Source organism: Neophocaena asiaeorientalis, unplaced genomic scaffold (assembly GCF_003031525.2).
Source record: "Neophocaena asiaeorientalis asiaeorientalis breed wild unplaced genomic scaffold, Neophocaena_asiaeorientalis_V1.1 scaffold159, whole genome shotgun sequence".
Classification (NCBI taxonomy): Eukaryota; Metazoa; Chordata; class Mammalia; order Artiodactyla; family Phocoenidae; genus Neophocaena; species Neophocaena asiaeorientalis.
The window spans coordinates 691,047-706,052 of NW_020175085.1; the positions used below are offsets into that span (position 1 = coordinate 691,047).

Below are 15,006 nucleotides of genomic sequence, written 5' to 3' on the forward strand. Positions count from 1 at the left end.
GAATGTCCGTCCTCATTTTCTATCTACAAACAGGTTCCAGACCAAATATCACCACTGTGAGGATATATACATTTTTTGTTGGATTAGAAGCATTTTATGGCAATAACAATACTCATCTATATTGTAATTTTTTCTTCTTATTGTATCTATTTTAACCTGTGAAATACTGTAAACATATAAATAAGAGAATATGATGAATACTCTATACCCAGGACTCATCTTAATGTGATAATCTCTATAGTTGACTGTGAACAGATTGTGTTAATATTTTATGCCACCAGAGTGAAACTCATTATATGCCAGGCTTGTGAAATAACTTACTAAAGAACAAAATACATATTAATGTAAATAGCTGTAAGTGTATATGAATACTGAAACAACTCCTACTATCCCAGGTATATCTGACTGTATTTTTTCAGTATTCATGTTAATTTCCCCTATTTTTTAGATGAAGAAAGAAGATGTCCATTAGGGTTGTACATTTATTTTTTTGTCTGTGGAAATTTTCTATCCAATCATAACTATCAAACTGTCCATGTATGGTTGCTTCTTTGGGTGTTTGGAGATTTCCGGCATTCATTAATTCTGACCTAGGGCCACCTTCGGGGTTTTACGGAGTTTGGGTAAGTTCTAATCACTCCAAGGAGCCATCAGTGTCAACTTTGAGATAAATACTCCTTGACCCCTGGCAATGGTGCCCCTCCTGTCTTAGGTGCCTGTCACTCTTGTGATCTTCATCCATCCCTCAGCCCACCTATAAAAACTAACCCTCGGGACACTTTATCTCCCACGTTAATTTGTTCATTGACACGTATTGAATCCACATGCCCACCCAGGTACTGGGGATAAAACACTAAATGGGAAAGGAAAGCCTCCCTGCCGTCCCAGAGCCCACATTCTAGACAAGGGAGGAAGATTAACAAACAAGCGGAATATAAAATACAGTGTCAGCAAGACTTTGCAATGGAAAATAAAGCCTATTGGGGAGCTCCAAGGAACCTGCCCAAAAGCTTCTGCTTATGAATTTGGGACCTGCCCTGGCAGAGGGAAACCCTTCTGAGACAAGTTAAAACCAGATAGAGGAGTTCTGAAATGTTTCCCGTCTTGAGTATGAAAAAAACAAACCATTTCCTATATTATAAACATGTTTTCAACTTCTTTATCTCCTGCCCTTTAAATGGATCAAAAATCACATTTTTAAAGAGAAATGAAAGAAGTACTGTAAAAGTTTTTAAGAAGAGAGAAAAAATGGAATATGTTTTCATTTCCTAAGTCAAATTGCCATCTTTTGTCATGTCCATCAATGTGCCTTTAGTGGGAACAGCCAGTGTCCCACCCTGGCAGGGACGTGAATACACTTGCACTCCTCATTTGTGTGGCTTTCCATCTGCTCCTTCCTCAATGTTTCCCCACAATCTTAGAAGACCCAGATTCCTGCCTTCTCCCCAATCAGTTTTCCATCTTCCATCTTTCTATAGCACCACACACAGTCCACGACGATGGTATCTATCAAATCTGTCATATTTGTCCACATGTCTCTCTTCCTCTGTTAGATTCTAAACCTTTAAGAGCAGAGTCTGTGGCCTGTCACTGACATATTTTCAGTGCTGGCACAATATTTGGCATACTCTGGGAAATGCATAGATCCTTGCTGGTTGAATAAATACATAACTTAAATTTCATCATTGTATCCACAGAGGAAGTCCAGGTTAGATTTTTTAAAATATTGAATTCTTATTTCAAATGAGTAGATTCAAATGGGAGGGGGATAATCACCAGTAAAAAATGTGCATACTTACCCCTTTCAACAAGTTCCTGCTGTTCATCTAAATTGCTGTGAAAATAAGAAATGTAAGTTTGCATACTCTTAAGAAACATAGAAATTAGTTGGCAATCAATTTATGTTTAATGAATGTCTTGAAGGAAGGAGGGAGTGGAGATGGGGAAGACAAAAAGGAAAAGGGCAGAGGATGGGAGGGGATGATGGGGGGGAGAAAAAGTGGGGAGGAAGAAACCAATCACAGGTGGTCAACCAAACTCGGATAACTGGCCACATTATTTTATTTGGAACCTCTTTGTTTTTGTAAAATGTAGTTGTTCCTGGACAGAGGAATGCATATCCTTCCCTAGATACTTCTCTCCTTTGTCATTTCTAGATCTCTGACCACTTTGTACTAAAAGAAAAGACACATTCTTTTCATTGGTTATTATTAAAGGGAATCCATCCAGTTATTAGTGAATGTAGAAAATATTAATATTTAATATAAACCAATAAGACCATGTGAAAGTCTTTGATCAAAAGGTCAGTGATGTCCTGGACTTAGTGCTGTCGTCTCTGAATTCACATTTTTCACTTAATTGGTTCCAAACTGGCCTCATAAATGGGTTTTCATCATTATTACTACTATTATTATTTTTTCATCTTAAAATCAACTCTTACCTGGATCTTTTCTTTTGCAGATCATAGATTTTATAGAGAACAACAAGCAGGGCTATTGATGTCACAATAATCAGAAATACCAGAAATATGATCACTGCATTAGAATTATCTAGAAATGAAAAAGAACACATAAAGAGAGCTTATTATGTCAAATATTTTGCTGGATTCTTTGAAAAAATCACCTTACAGTTTAACGTTTTCATTTCTTTTTAAGTTTTCAAAAAATACAATTTTTAGAATGAGATCAAAGACAATACATTCCTGATTTTGTAAATCTTGCCTATATTGTTCAGAACCAATAAAACATTTCATATTTTAAGAGCGATAGAGCATAGAAGAGCAATTCTCTTCCTTCCTAACAAATAATGTCCTTTTATGAGATAGTATCATTTATATTTAATTCTCTTTCTTTCAGTCACTCCACTTTGAAGGGATTGAAGAGGTAATCTAGTTACAATTCTCAGAGAGAACCTCCTATAGTTTAACTTTATATGCAGAAGTAGGTAGCCTCTTAAGGGGATCAGAAAGGTCTCTGCCCCACAGAGATAAACCTGCTCATTGAGGTATACAATCAGTTATCCAAGGGACAAAATTATTTCATTCTACAGTTGGGATTAGTCTTACTCTGACCTGTATTTCCACTAAGGTTTAATGTGAAATCACACCCTTTCTTGGAGGAAGGGCAAAGAAAAGAGAGTGTATTGGAAATATCCTTTGCCTTGAATAAGTAGGTCATACTATTCGTCTGCAGTGAAAGTGTAGTAAAGCACCACAGAGGCATTAGGGAGCCAGACTTAGCTCCACCACTTCCTAGTTGGCACCTTGGACCAAATCCTTACTATCTTTGTGTCTCCATCCCTAATTCCTAAAATGAGGCTAAACAAGTTTGATTCACTGTAAACGTTTAGCACCATGCCTGGAGCATAGTCAGTACTAATTATTCACAATGCGCACAAAGTATTTTGAGTCTTTAGTGTATGTCAAACACTGATTTAGGTACTTAAGATGTCTCAGAGAACCAAAGAGACAAAGACCCCTATCCTCATGGGACTGATGTTCTGGGACGTAAGACAGACAGTTAAGACTATACACATTAAGTGAATGGTAAAGTAGGTTGGAAGATGATAAAGACTGGGAAGGTAAGGAGTTAGCTAAGGAGGTACTGGCGGATGCTTGTTCTAGGCACAGGTGCAGTTAGGTGAGAGCCTGGAAGCAGGAACATGTCCCGTGCCCAAGGAGCAGCAAAAATCCAGAATCCGGAGAGGCTGAAGTGGAGGGAGAGAGAGATGGGCAGCAGGAGATGCCATTTGAGAACATGGCCAGGAGTCGGCAGAGCACAAGGGTCAGGTTGGAGGGCCTTGTAAATCATTTTAAGGTTACATTGTTTTGTTATTGTTGTTTTTTGTTTTGTTTTGTTTTGTTTTGTTTGCTTCACTGCTTATCTTGTAGGATCTTAGTTCCCCAACCAGGGTTCGAACCCAGGCCCACTGCAGTGATAACGCAGAATCTTCACCACTGGACCACCAGGGAATTCCCAGTTACACAGGTTTTGGAGTTAAATGTGTAGCACTTGCAGGATTTTGAGTAGAGGAGTAATTAACTCTAATGTGTGCATTATACAGATCCTTAGAACCCCTTATTGAAAATGCCATAACCCAGGCAAAATATGACAGTGGTTCAGATGAGGTTGATGGCTCTGGAGTTAGGTGAAATAGTCATCCAGCGCTGCAGTGAACGGAGATCAGGAAGGCTGTGGGCAGAACAGCCTTCTGAGGGGAACAGAAGCTCAGTTTTGGATTTGAGAGTCTGAAAGAACAATTAGATGCCCAAGTGGAGGCACCAAGTAGGAAACTGGATATGCAGATCTGAGGCTCTCTTACCATAAATCTCACGAGAAAGGGGCTGGGACTGGACATTAATTTGAGAGTCTTCAACACAGATCTGTTACTTAAAGCTATGAGATTGACTAATTCACCAGGAAATTAAAATTGGATAGAAAGGAAAGAAACCCCAAGACTGAGTCCTGAGACACTCCAGTATTCAAAGGTTGGAGGAGAAAGATGGAACCTGCAAAGGGACTCACAAGTGAAATAGGAAGAAATGAGCTTTACTGTTGGGAGTTGCAGGGGGTAAAGAAATAGGGTGGCAGCCAAAGAGGAAATAGGGTCAAAAGAAATATTGTGGTTGTTGCTGTTTTTTTGTTGGTTTTCAACAACTGCATCTTGATGAGACCCATCCAGCACAGGGGGAAATCATGATGCAGGAGAGAAAGAAGAAAACTGTTACATCAGGGGTTTTGGTTGACAGGATCAAGGGATTCAAGAGTAATTGCAAGAGAGTGGCTATGGATTATGGATTATGGATTAATGGTTAATCCATAATGATGGATTATGAATTAACTCTGTGCACAGAGGGAGTGGAGGACCCAAGGGGATGAGGGGCTATCCATCAGGGTTCACTACCATGGCTATGGTTCACGGAGATAGGGAGAGACTTAGTGCTCTTACTATTTTCAATGAGGAAACAAATTCAACCCTCTTCAGTCATGTTTCTAAGGCAATACAGAAATTGTATGTTTTAGGCAGGGGTAGGCTGAGAAGACTGGGTGTTTTGAAGGAAATATATGGTGAGCAGAATTCCAAGATACACCGCCCAAGATTTCCAGGTCCTGGTTGCTTCAGAAAATACTAATCTAGGTACTGCTGCAAAGCGATTGTGCAGAGAGAATTCAAGCGTCGAGTCAGGTGGGACTGGAAGATAGGGGAATTGTTCTGGGTGAGCCCAAACTAATCATGCGTTCTTTAAAAGCAGAAGTCAGAGATCTGAAGCACCAGGATCCCACACACTGCTCTGGCTTGAAGATGGAGGAGGCCAGGTGGAAAGAACGTGAGGGGCCTCTGGGAGCTGAGTGCAAGCCCTGGCCTGCAGCCCCCAAGGAAATTGGGTCATCGGTCCCACAACAGCAAGAAACAGGACTCCATTAACCTGGAATGACCTCGGAAACACTTTTTCTGCATATTCTCCAGATAAAAACTCATTCTGGCCAACATCTAGATTTCAGCTTTGAGCAGAAGATCTGGTCACATGGAGCTGGAATTGTGACCTACGGAATTGTGAGCTAATGAACGGGTGTGGTGTAAAGCCACTGAGCATGCAGTAATTTGTTGGACAGCAAGAGAAAACTAATACAAAGCATTACCTCCCTGTGATTTTGCCTGGAGACAGTCCGTATAGTTCAGCGTGGCTGAAGCCACAGCCTCCTCCCCTCCCTGGCTTCCTTCCTTCCTGCCTGTGGCTGACACTGGCTGACTCTTAAGCACACCTCTTTTCTCTTCCTTCCAGACCAGCTTTCCTTGCTGTTAAGTGTGTCCAGGTAACTGAGATAAGGGTAGAAGGCATATAAGCCTCTTCTGGGTCTGGTGTTTACCCCCCGTCTGGAGAGACACTTCACCTCGTTTCTTCTCCAAACTGCTGGCTGGATGCTGGTTGTCCTCACAAATTCAGAAGCCACGTGTGGGAGAAGTCAGCCCCTGTGTCAGCCTGGAAATTTGAATGGTGTGTGGAGCAGAATCCCACCCTCTACATGCCCACAAACATCCCCAATTGGTGTGGAGTAAGAAATAAATGTCTGTTTTGTTACTTCACTGGGATTTGGGGGCTTAACTGTTATAGCATCCATCGTTGCCTTAATTGATTGGTTTATCTGTTATAGCATCCATCGTTGCCTTAACTGATTGGTACCCCTCTTCATCCCATACTGACTGAGCAAATGCTACGTGCCCTAAAACTGTGACGGTCTCTGGGGATATGACAGAAAATAGGCATAAAAAGGTATCAGTTCTGAGGGAATTTTCCTTACCTTTGGGGGAAAAGAAAGGCTAGACAGGTAAATAAAATAATTATATATTTTCCTTATATTTAAAGGAAAATAATAGAGTGGTAAGAAAGTAAGGGGAACCTATTTTCTGTATGGTCCGTGGAAGACTTCCTGAGCATGAGACATTTCTCCTACAACCAGAAAGATGGAGTGACCCCGCCAGGCCAACGCCTGCCCAAACAGCGTGTCTCATGCTCCAGATGTCTCTAACTGGAAATTCATAAAAACAGGAACATAGAAAATTAATTTCAGATGGAAATTGTCAGATGTCAGAGCTGAGTCTGCATCCTGGCTCTGGCATTTCTTTGACTCTTAACATGGGGCAAAATGATTAAATTGTCCGAGTTTAAATTTTCTCATCTATAAAATGGGAATGATTTGATCTTCTTTAGAAAGGTGTTGTGAGGATGCCTATATACGTGTCATGTGTGTGTCTATATCTGTAACTATATTTATGTCTATATGTATGTATATCTATCAAGTGGGAAAGAGAAGACCAGCAGCACATACTAGAAATTTTGCAAAAAAACACACCAAATGGTGTTGAGTGAGCATTGCAATCCATAGCAATTAATTAGGGCTGTTGGTTCTATAGAAACATGACATAGCATCAGATGTACCGCCATAAATGTATTAATAATAGAACAATGAAGGCTTCAGATACATCTCGTGGCCTAAGACTTGCTCTTCTCTCTAGGAGCCCCTGTAACAATGACCGAGGCGAAGATCCATGATGGCAGACAGGATGGGAGACGGGGAGCCAGAGGTTGAGAGATTTCGACAAGTTTTGGAAGGTAGGAAGCAAAGGAGAGGAAGCCACAACCAGAGAAGCATGTGGTGACGAGGGACACACACCTTCCCAAGAACACCTGGGCCTCAAGCTCCCAGGCGCCATGGACAGTGGAAACCAATCAAAAGACCAAAATGGCACAATTGAGGGTCTATTTACAGAAAACCCAGGCATCTCTTGAAAGACACACCAGGGAGGAGGAGACACAAGCCTACTCTTTGGAAAAATTGAATGGAAGAGGTAAGAGTCTAGAGGTAAAATCAGGCTCCAAGTAGAGAAGGGAGGAGGCCCAGCATGGAAGTGAAGCAGGAGAAGCAAGTGTCTGCATGTGGAATGGTTGGACACTGGCCCTGTGCCCTCCCCTGAGGGAACCATCCCGCACCCTCCACTCTACCGCAAGGATCAGTTGTGGACTCATTTCTGGAGATTATAAATGATGCCGGAGAAAATAAATCAGTAACAACACAGAGAATCTCCTCAGTCAATACGGCCCCTTAAGGACCACAGAACTTCTAATCACCTTCTCCCCTGTGTCACTGTAACTCTGGTCAGACTGCCCATGAGAACGGAACTCTCAAAGAAACCCTCAACACAAAAGGCAGATGCCAAAATAATACATCGACTAATGATTCCAAAATGTGACTAAGATGAGCTCCAAAAAGACTGCAAAAAGAAAGTGGAACAAAGAAAACTTCCCAGAGATACAAGCCTCCAGGTCACAAAAGCCAATAGCATCCAGGAAAATAAGTGAAAAAGACCCATGTCAGACCAAGAATAAAGAGGAAAGCCTAAACATTCTAGAGAGAAAATAAAATGAGGGAACATATGAAAAGAATGAGAAGCAGGATGGCATTAGAAAGTAATACTGGATGCAGGGGAACAAAACTGAAATACTTTAAATTCTATAGTTTTAAACTTAAAATCTATGCCAGAGCAAAATATTGATTGTGTTAGAATAGAATACAGATATTTTCATGCCTGCAGAAATTAGAATATTTTCTTCTTACACTAGAAGATATAAACCAGTAAAAAACAACAGCAACAACAACAAAAAAAACCATGAGATTCAAATGCAGCAATTTTAAAATGGGAAACTGATAAAGGAAAATTTTATGATGGTACCCTCAGAGAGTTCCAGAAGAAAAGGACCCCAGGAATTCAATTGGGAATGTTGTCAAAATGCAGATGATGGAATGTGATACCAAAGAAACTCAGTAATAAATTTCCAGCAGCTGTGCTTTTGCATTTCGAAACCCAAGCCCTCCCCTGGAGTAGATGTCAGTATCAAAATGTGAAGACATTATTTACCTCTTATGAAAATGCTGTTGTTAGCAAAGAGTTAATACTTTTTCTGCTTTATGGGAAAAAAGGAGCATAGGATAACCCTGTAGCTCCACTGAAGGAGAAATCTGATAAAGATGCAATAGTAGCTGTGTCACCAGGCAACATTGCTAATGTAAACGCAATCCTTGACTTCCAAACGGCATCTGGACAGGAGGGTTATGTATGAATGATGGTGTCCTGGTGGGAAGCCCTGGCCTTGATTTCCCTGAATGCACTAACCCCTGGCACATCTTGTTACCGGGCGCATCCCTGTTGGCACATCTGGTAGCTATGCCTGTGGAACTATTATAAGAGATACATGGGGCTTCTAAGCCAGGGTCGCTCCCACACATATGGCCTCAGTCTTACAGCTCAGTTGCCTCTAGAGGGTCAAAGAGTTCATAGTCCCTGGACTGCAGTGGGCAATGCTAGCAGGATTTTCTTGGCCAGACCCCCTTGCTGGCTGTGTTTCCCACTCTGTGTTTCTCTGAGGGAAATGGTGCCAGGCCTGGCTTATTAAGATAGGAGTTTGAAATGTCCAGTGGAGTCTATGACCCCAAGAATAAATGCTGACACTATAAATTATTTACATAATCAGAAAAACTCAATGAAGCTGTTGTTATAGTAAGGGCTTATAAAAGAAACGTATATGGAAATAAAGTCAAAGATACTTGGCTGAAGTTGTTTGGCATTTTACATTAGGAGCTTTTATCCTATAAATCTGAGCAGAAAGAACTACAACTTTGTATGGGACTTAGTAAAGCAGTTTGGAAAATAAGCTGTTTTTATATCTTCCCTCTTTGGAAAGACTCGGGAAAATGAAGCATGCACGTGCGGGTAGTTGACAAAGACGGAGAAGTGACCAGGTGACATCAGAAACAGCCTGTGTTTCGTAACACTGCACCGGGAGCTTTGAATTGAATTGAATTGAATTGAATTTACAAAGCTAACAAGTAGAGAAAACTTAAAGCAGTGTGCTAAGTCTTCTTCCTCCGCAGGCTCAGATCAACAAGCAACATTAAAACTCTAGAAAGAGCAGCAGACAATATCCCTTTTATATATGGAGGAAACTATAGAATTGAAAACAGAAATGGTGAAAAGGGGTCATTTTGGAGAGCAGAACAACCGGCGAGGGAAGGTGACACACGGCTTTCTTCATTTCAGTGATGTTTTTTCTAGAGTGACCTTTATTTTGATTAAAATATTTTAAAATATTAGTGACCAAACATTAAAAAGCCATACTGTTATTAGGGAATGTGTATCCTAGCTCAGTTGGGTAAATCAGCACAGATTTGTATGTAACGCCTGCTTCTGCTAAGCAAATGCTTGAGGGACAGAATAAAATAAGGTGACAATTTCTAACACATACACAGAACAAACATGCTTGTTACTAACATGAAGAAATGCCATAAGCATAACCATATTAGTCTGTGCAGATAAATACTCTATGAATTATTTTATGAACTCTTTTAATAATTTAATATCTTAATTTGAATTTAAGATATTATATTTTAATATGGTGTTCACCTGTACATCTGTTTGCACACACAACTTAAAATATAATGTTTTTTGGAAAATATATAATATAAACATTTAATAATTAAACATGAGTAGGAATGTAAAATAATAAAGCTAAGTGCTACTATATATTTAATATAAATATAATAAATAGCTAAGTGATGACTTACAAGATGTTGATCGTGAAACAGTTATGTTATGACCAGGATATTTCCCATTGTGATAATAAACCTGAATTTCAGTAATAAAAGAGAAAATAGTTTTCTAGTGTAAATTTATGAATCACAATATAACACATACATATTTGTCATACATTGTTGTTTATTTTCATAAAAAATATACCGGTTAACTTTAATTTAAAGTTGAAACTTCAAGATTATGTCAATACTTTATTATCAAAATGTTTTAAAGAAAATATTTACCAGTGAAAAAGATATAAAGAAATCTTAGCCCATTTAGCAATAATAATACTACTAATAGTTATAATGAGCAAGAATAAGTGAAAATGAAGGAATAAAATCCAACACATCAAAATGTTCATCATTTAAAGTTGATTCCCTATTAATAGGCTAACATCTTCACATTTCTTTCAAAAGGAAATTCTGCTGTATACTCTTTAGAAGAGTATACATAAAACGTACAAACAAGTTTTTAAGGCTAAGTGGAAACAATATAATGTAAGAATCACAGTATTTATATTCAAGTGATATTGAGTTCAGAAGGGTTAAAATGATCAAGATTGATGATACAGGGTAAACTCTACAGTGTAGACACAAGGAGTTCAAAATATTGAACACAATAAAGCAAAACAATTTAGATATACAAGGAAACAGCATGGAGCAGGAAAGCATTAAGAGTCTTCAGCAAAAAACCAGCTGAAGCAAAAATAGATCTAAAGAGTATTAATAGAAGAGATTAATAATAAATCTGAAAAATATATATCTAAGCTTTTACCCCATGGAGGGTATATAATATTCTCAGTACTCACAGAGTATTCATAAATATTTATCACACACTGAGCTGTAAAAATTACTGTAGATTCCAAAGGGCAGAAATTGTAAAGGACAATTATCCTTTTAAACTAATAATTAATTGCAATGAAAAATTCAGGAACCAGAAATGTAGAAAAGTCTCTTTAAAAAGATAAATTAAAAATTATTCCAAATTACAAATATATACTCTTTAGAAATTATCAATAATAAGAACAATCTACTTTAAAAATCCACTCATTAAATTTTATGTCAGTCATTGAGAAATTAGTAATAAGTAATATAGACATGGGATAGAGTCAAAATTTTACCAAAGAACAATCCATAGCTTTATTTATTTATTTATTTATAGTTAATAAAAAGGAAAAGGAGAAAGAAATAAATGGTCAAAAATCACTTTCAATGCCCAAACTACCAGAATATCAAAATAAACCTACAATAAAAGAAAGTAATTCATTAACAATTATAAAAACAACTGTATTAATTTATTAACCAGAGATCACAATGATGAATAAATCTAAAATGATTGCTCCCTCATGAAGGTATAAATGTAGCAGTGGATTCTGAAATAAACATAAAAACAAGTTATGGGAACTGCAGTGAAGAAAACAAGAGGCAGCCTTTTGAAGAGTGAGGAAGAGAAAGGATAACTGAATAATTGTCTCCTAATTTGAATTTTGAGATTGCATTTTAATACAATGTTTACCTATATTTTTCCAGAATAACTTATCATCATTGACAAATGGGAGAAGAAAATTCTAGAAAGAGAGGAAAGTTGAGTAAAGTGCCTAAAAGAGAGTAAAACCTGAGTGTTTGGAGAAAAGAAAAGGAAGCCAGTGTGCCTGGAGCTTCCTGGGTACTGAGGGAGGTGAAGTGAAATGTACGATAATAGGTAATAACAAAGTATTTCTTTTATTCCGACTCTTCTTTGGGAAAATATAAGTGGCACACCCACTCAAAAAGGGTAGCTACTTGAAAAGAACAGTAATATCGAAAGATAACGTAAATGATTCTCAAAGAATCCCTCTGTGTTAAAGGGACTAAAACACTTTTTTCGGTGAACAAATAATTCCTGCATTATTTAAAGTTATAAAACACAGAACAGGAAAATGTCTCCAACCTGTTTTATCAGGTTAGCATAACCTTCATACAAAAATGTGAAAAGAATGATGCGTGTCCCCACCTATGCCAGCGTCGCCTTTACCCACTTATTAAATGACCTCATTTATGAATGCCTATTCATAAAGGCTTAATAAAATATTAAGCTGTTGAGCTCAATAATACTTTAAAGGAATAATACACAATGACACAGCAGGGTTTTTTTCTTGGAATGTGACACTGGTTCAACATTAGAAAACCTATCACTATAATTCAGCATATACACCAATCACACCATAGCATCACAACGATGGCAGACCCAACATGGTACCATAAAACACATTTGATAAAGTCAAACCTACGTTTCTGGTTAAAAACAAAACAAGAAAGCTTATGTATACCTAAACACTTCTTTAAGTGATAAGAATGTGAAGCAGATTGTCAACATGACATTAAGTAGTCAACTGTGGAAATTCCCATTAAACCAGAAATAAAAGTGAGAGATTTGACTGAATAAAAATAAAAGGGGAAATTGTGTATGAGTTAAAGTGCTATAAAGAAAATTAAAAGGCAAACTATACACTGAAAACAAATTTGCAAGTCATAGGACAAAGAGTTTAATACTATTAATAGCCAAGAAGCATTCCCAAAGAAAACTAGACAAAGGAGCAGGAAGGATGTTGCTACAAGACAAATAACAAAACGATATTTCTCCTCAACAGTAAGTAAAGAAAATCCATAAAAACAAAAAGAGATGCCAATACAGTATTCCACCCACTAAATATCAAAGGAAAAGGGGATGCGCAGTGTTGGTGAGATTCTCCAGAGCAGTTATTTCACACACTGCCATGGGAACAGCAATTTGGTAACTTCCACAGGGAAAAGAAAAAGTATCATAAAAAAATCTCAAAATACATGTTAATTCCTTTTGACCCAATACATTCATTTCTGGGAATTTATTCAGACAGAAATAATAAAAGACATATTCAAATATGTTGTTATTTCCCAGTAAGAGTGTTTGCTGACTGTTGTCAAAACAGGCATAGTTAGTAGAATGTGATAAAGCCGTAAGATAGAATCTTACGCAAACATGAAAAACCAGTAGCGGAATATTTAACATGGAAAAACGTTCGCGATACAGTGACTTATGAAACATGCGGTTTGGCAGACGCTGTGCTCATATTAAGGAATTTGTGAGATCATGGAAAATCTACATCTGTCTCTCCCTCTAGTTCCTGGCACAGAGCTCCCCAAACCCTTGTGTCTCCTAACTGATAAGAGCGCTAGGAACATTTTTGTCTTTGGTTTTTGACCCTGATTCCTGACACAGAGCTGAAGAAAACCTTGTAACTTCCAGGGCGACAGTCTTTTACTCTATTGAGCTGATTCTGGGTGGGTTCCTGGATAGCTCCCACACGAGGGCTGGTCATTGGAAAGACCAAGCCATGATTAGTCTCGGAAGTTTCAGCCCCTCCCCTCCCCCAGTCTCTTGAGAAGGGAGAAGGGCTGAAAATGGAGTTAATGATTCATCATGCCTATGTGATGAAGCCTCCATAAAATCCCAGAAGTACTGGGGTCAGAGAACTTCCAGGCTGGGGAACACACTCATGCCTAGAGGGTGATACACTCCCAACTCCACGGGGACAGAGGCTCCTGCACTTGGGACCCTCCCAGACCCCACCCTACGTATCTCTTCATCTGGCTGTTCACCTGTATCCTTTCTCAAAACCTTTAATAAACTGGTAAATGATGTAAGTGTTTGCCTGAGTCCTGTGAGCTGCTTTAGTGAATTAATCAAACGAAAGGACGTGGGTCACAGGAACCCCTGATTTGCAGACAAATCGAGCTACAAAGTGGTGGGGACTTCCTACTTGTCATTGTCTTCTGACATAGGGTGGGACCAATCTCGTGGGACTGAGCCCCTCACCTGTGGAATCTGGTGCTACCTCTGGGTACGTGGTGTCGAAATTGAATGGACACCCAGATGGTGTCACAGATACTTGCTTGATGCGGGGAAAAACCTTCACACATTTGGTGACCAGAAGTGTCAGAAGTGAAGTGTTTCAGGTGTCCGGTTTTCTTTGGAAATGCTTCCCTGTGTTTCTTATAGTGAAGAACACACAGGAGATAGAATGAACTGAGGTTTTTCCCTACAGCAGGAGGAAAAGACTGAGTTTCCCCATTTTAGAAGTATACACACAGAATATGATCAGTGGACAGCGAGCTTATGGGTGAGCTTTTTAACTCTCTGTGTGCACTGCTATTTCCTTACATTTATTTCTGCTATTTTTTAATCTCAATGTACCTGTAAAAAATGTTTGTAATTTAAGAAGTCACATTAGTGGGCTTCCCTGATGGCACAGTGAGAAAGAGTCCACCTTCCGGGGCCACGGGTTTGAGCCCTGGTCCGGGAAGATCCCACATGCCACGGAGCAGCTAGGCCCGTGCGCCACAACAACTGAGCCCATGTGCCACAACTACTGAAGCCCACGTGCCCAGAACCCGTGCTCCACAACAAGAGAAGCCACCGCAATGAGAAGCCCGTGCACCACAACGAAGAGTAGCCGCTGCTCGCAACTAGAGAAAGCCCGTGCGCAGCAACGAAGGCCCAATGCAGCCAAAAATAAAATAAATAAAAAATAAAAATAAAGTATTAAAATTTTTAAAAAAGTAACAGTAGTAAAGATAAATAGCCTAGATGAATAAAAGTTGTGGCAAAGGAATAATCTACTGTGCATGAAATGTTGTGCTTCTTGACACGGGGGCAATAATTTAGCTATAAGTAAATCACGTTAAAGGTCAAAAATAATCCAACAAAATATGTGTTGTAAACAACTGTATTATGTACTAGAGATGAAAAGTTTGGAGTCAAACTTTTACACTTTTAAAGTGTGATTCCATTAGACCTCAGAGCTTCGTGAGCACTGGTGTTAGTATTATTTAAATACTGCAGAATAACCACTATAATGTA

At 38.9% G+C, this 15,006-nt stretch overlaps 1 protein-coding gene across 6 annotated transcripts in view; it reads right to left on the reverse strand.

The window, feature by feature from the left end:
• PTPRC (protein tyrosine phosphatase receptor type C) overlaps window positions 1–15,006 on the reverse strand; it is a 123,433-nt gene that overhangs the window by 23,944 nt on the left and 84,483 nt on the right. For all 6 annotated transcript variants that reach the window (XM_024764217.1, XM_024764216.1, XM_024764215.1 and 3 more), the window contains 3 exons: window positions 10,119–10,179; window positions 2,441–2,549; window positions 1,800–1,834 (listed from right to left, as the gene is read on the reverse strand). In XM_024764217.1, the coding sequence (XP_024619985.1) occupies window positions 1,800–1,834; window positions 2,441–2,549; window positions 10,119–10,179 (205 nt within the window). The remainder of the gene's footprint in view (window positions 1–1,799; window positions 1,835–2,440; window positions 2,550–10,118; window positions 10,180–15,006) is intronic.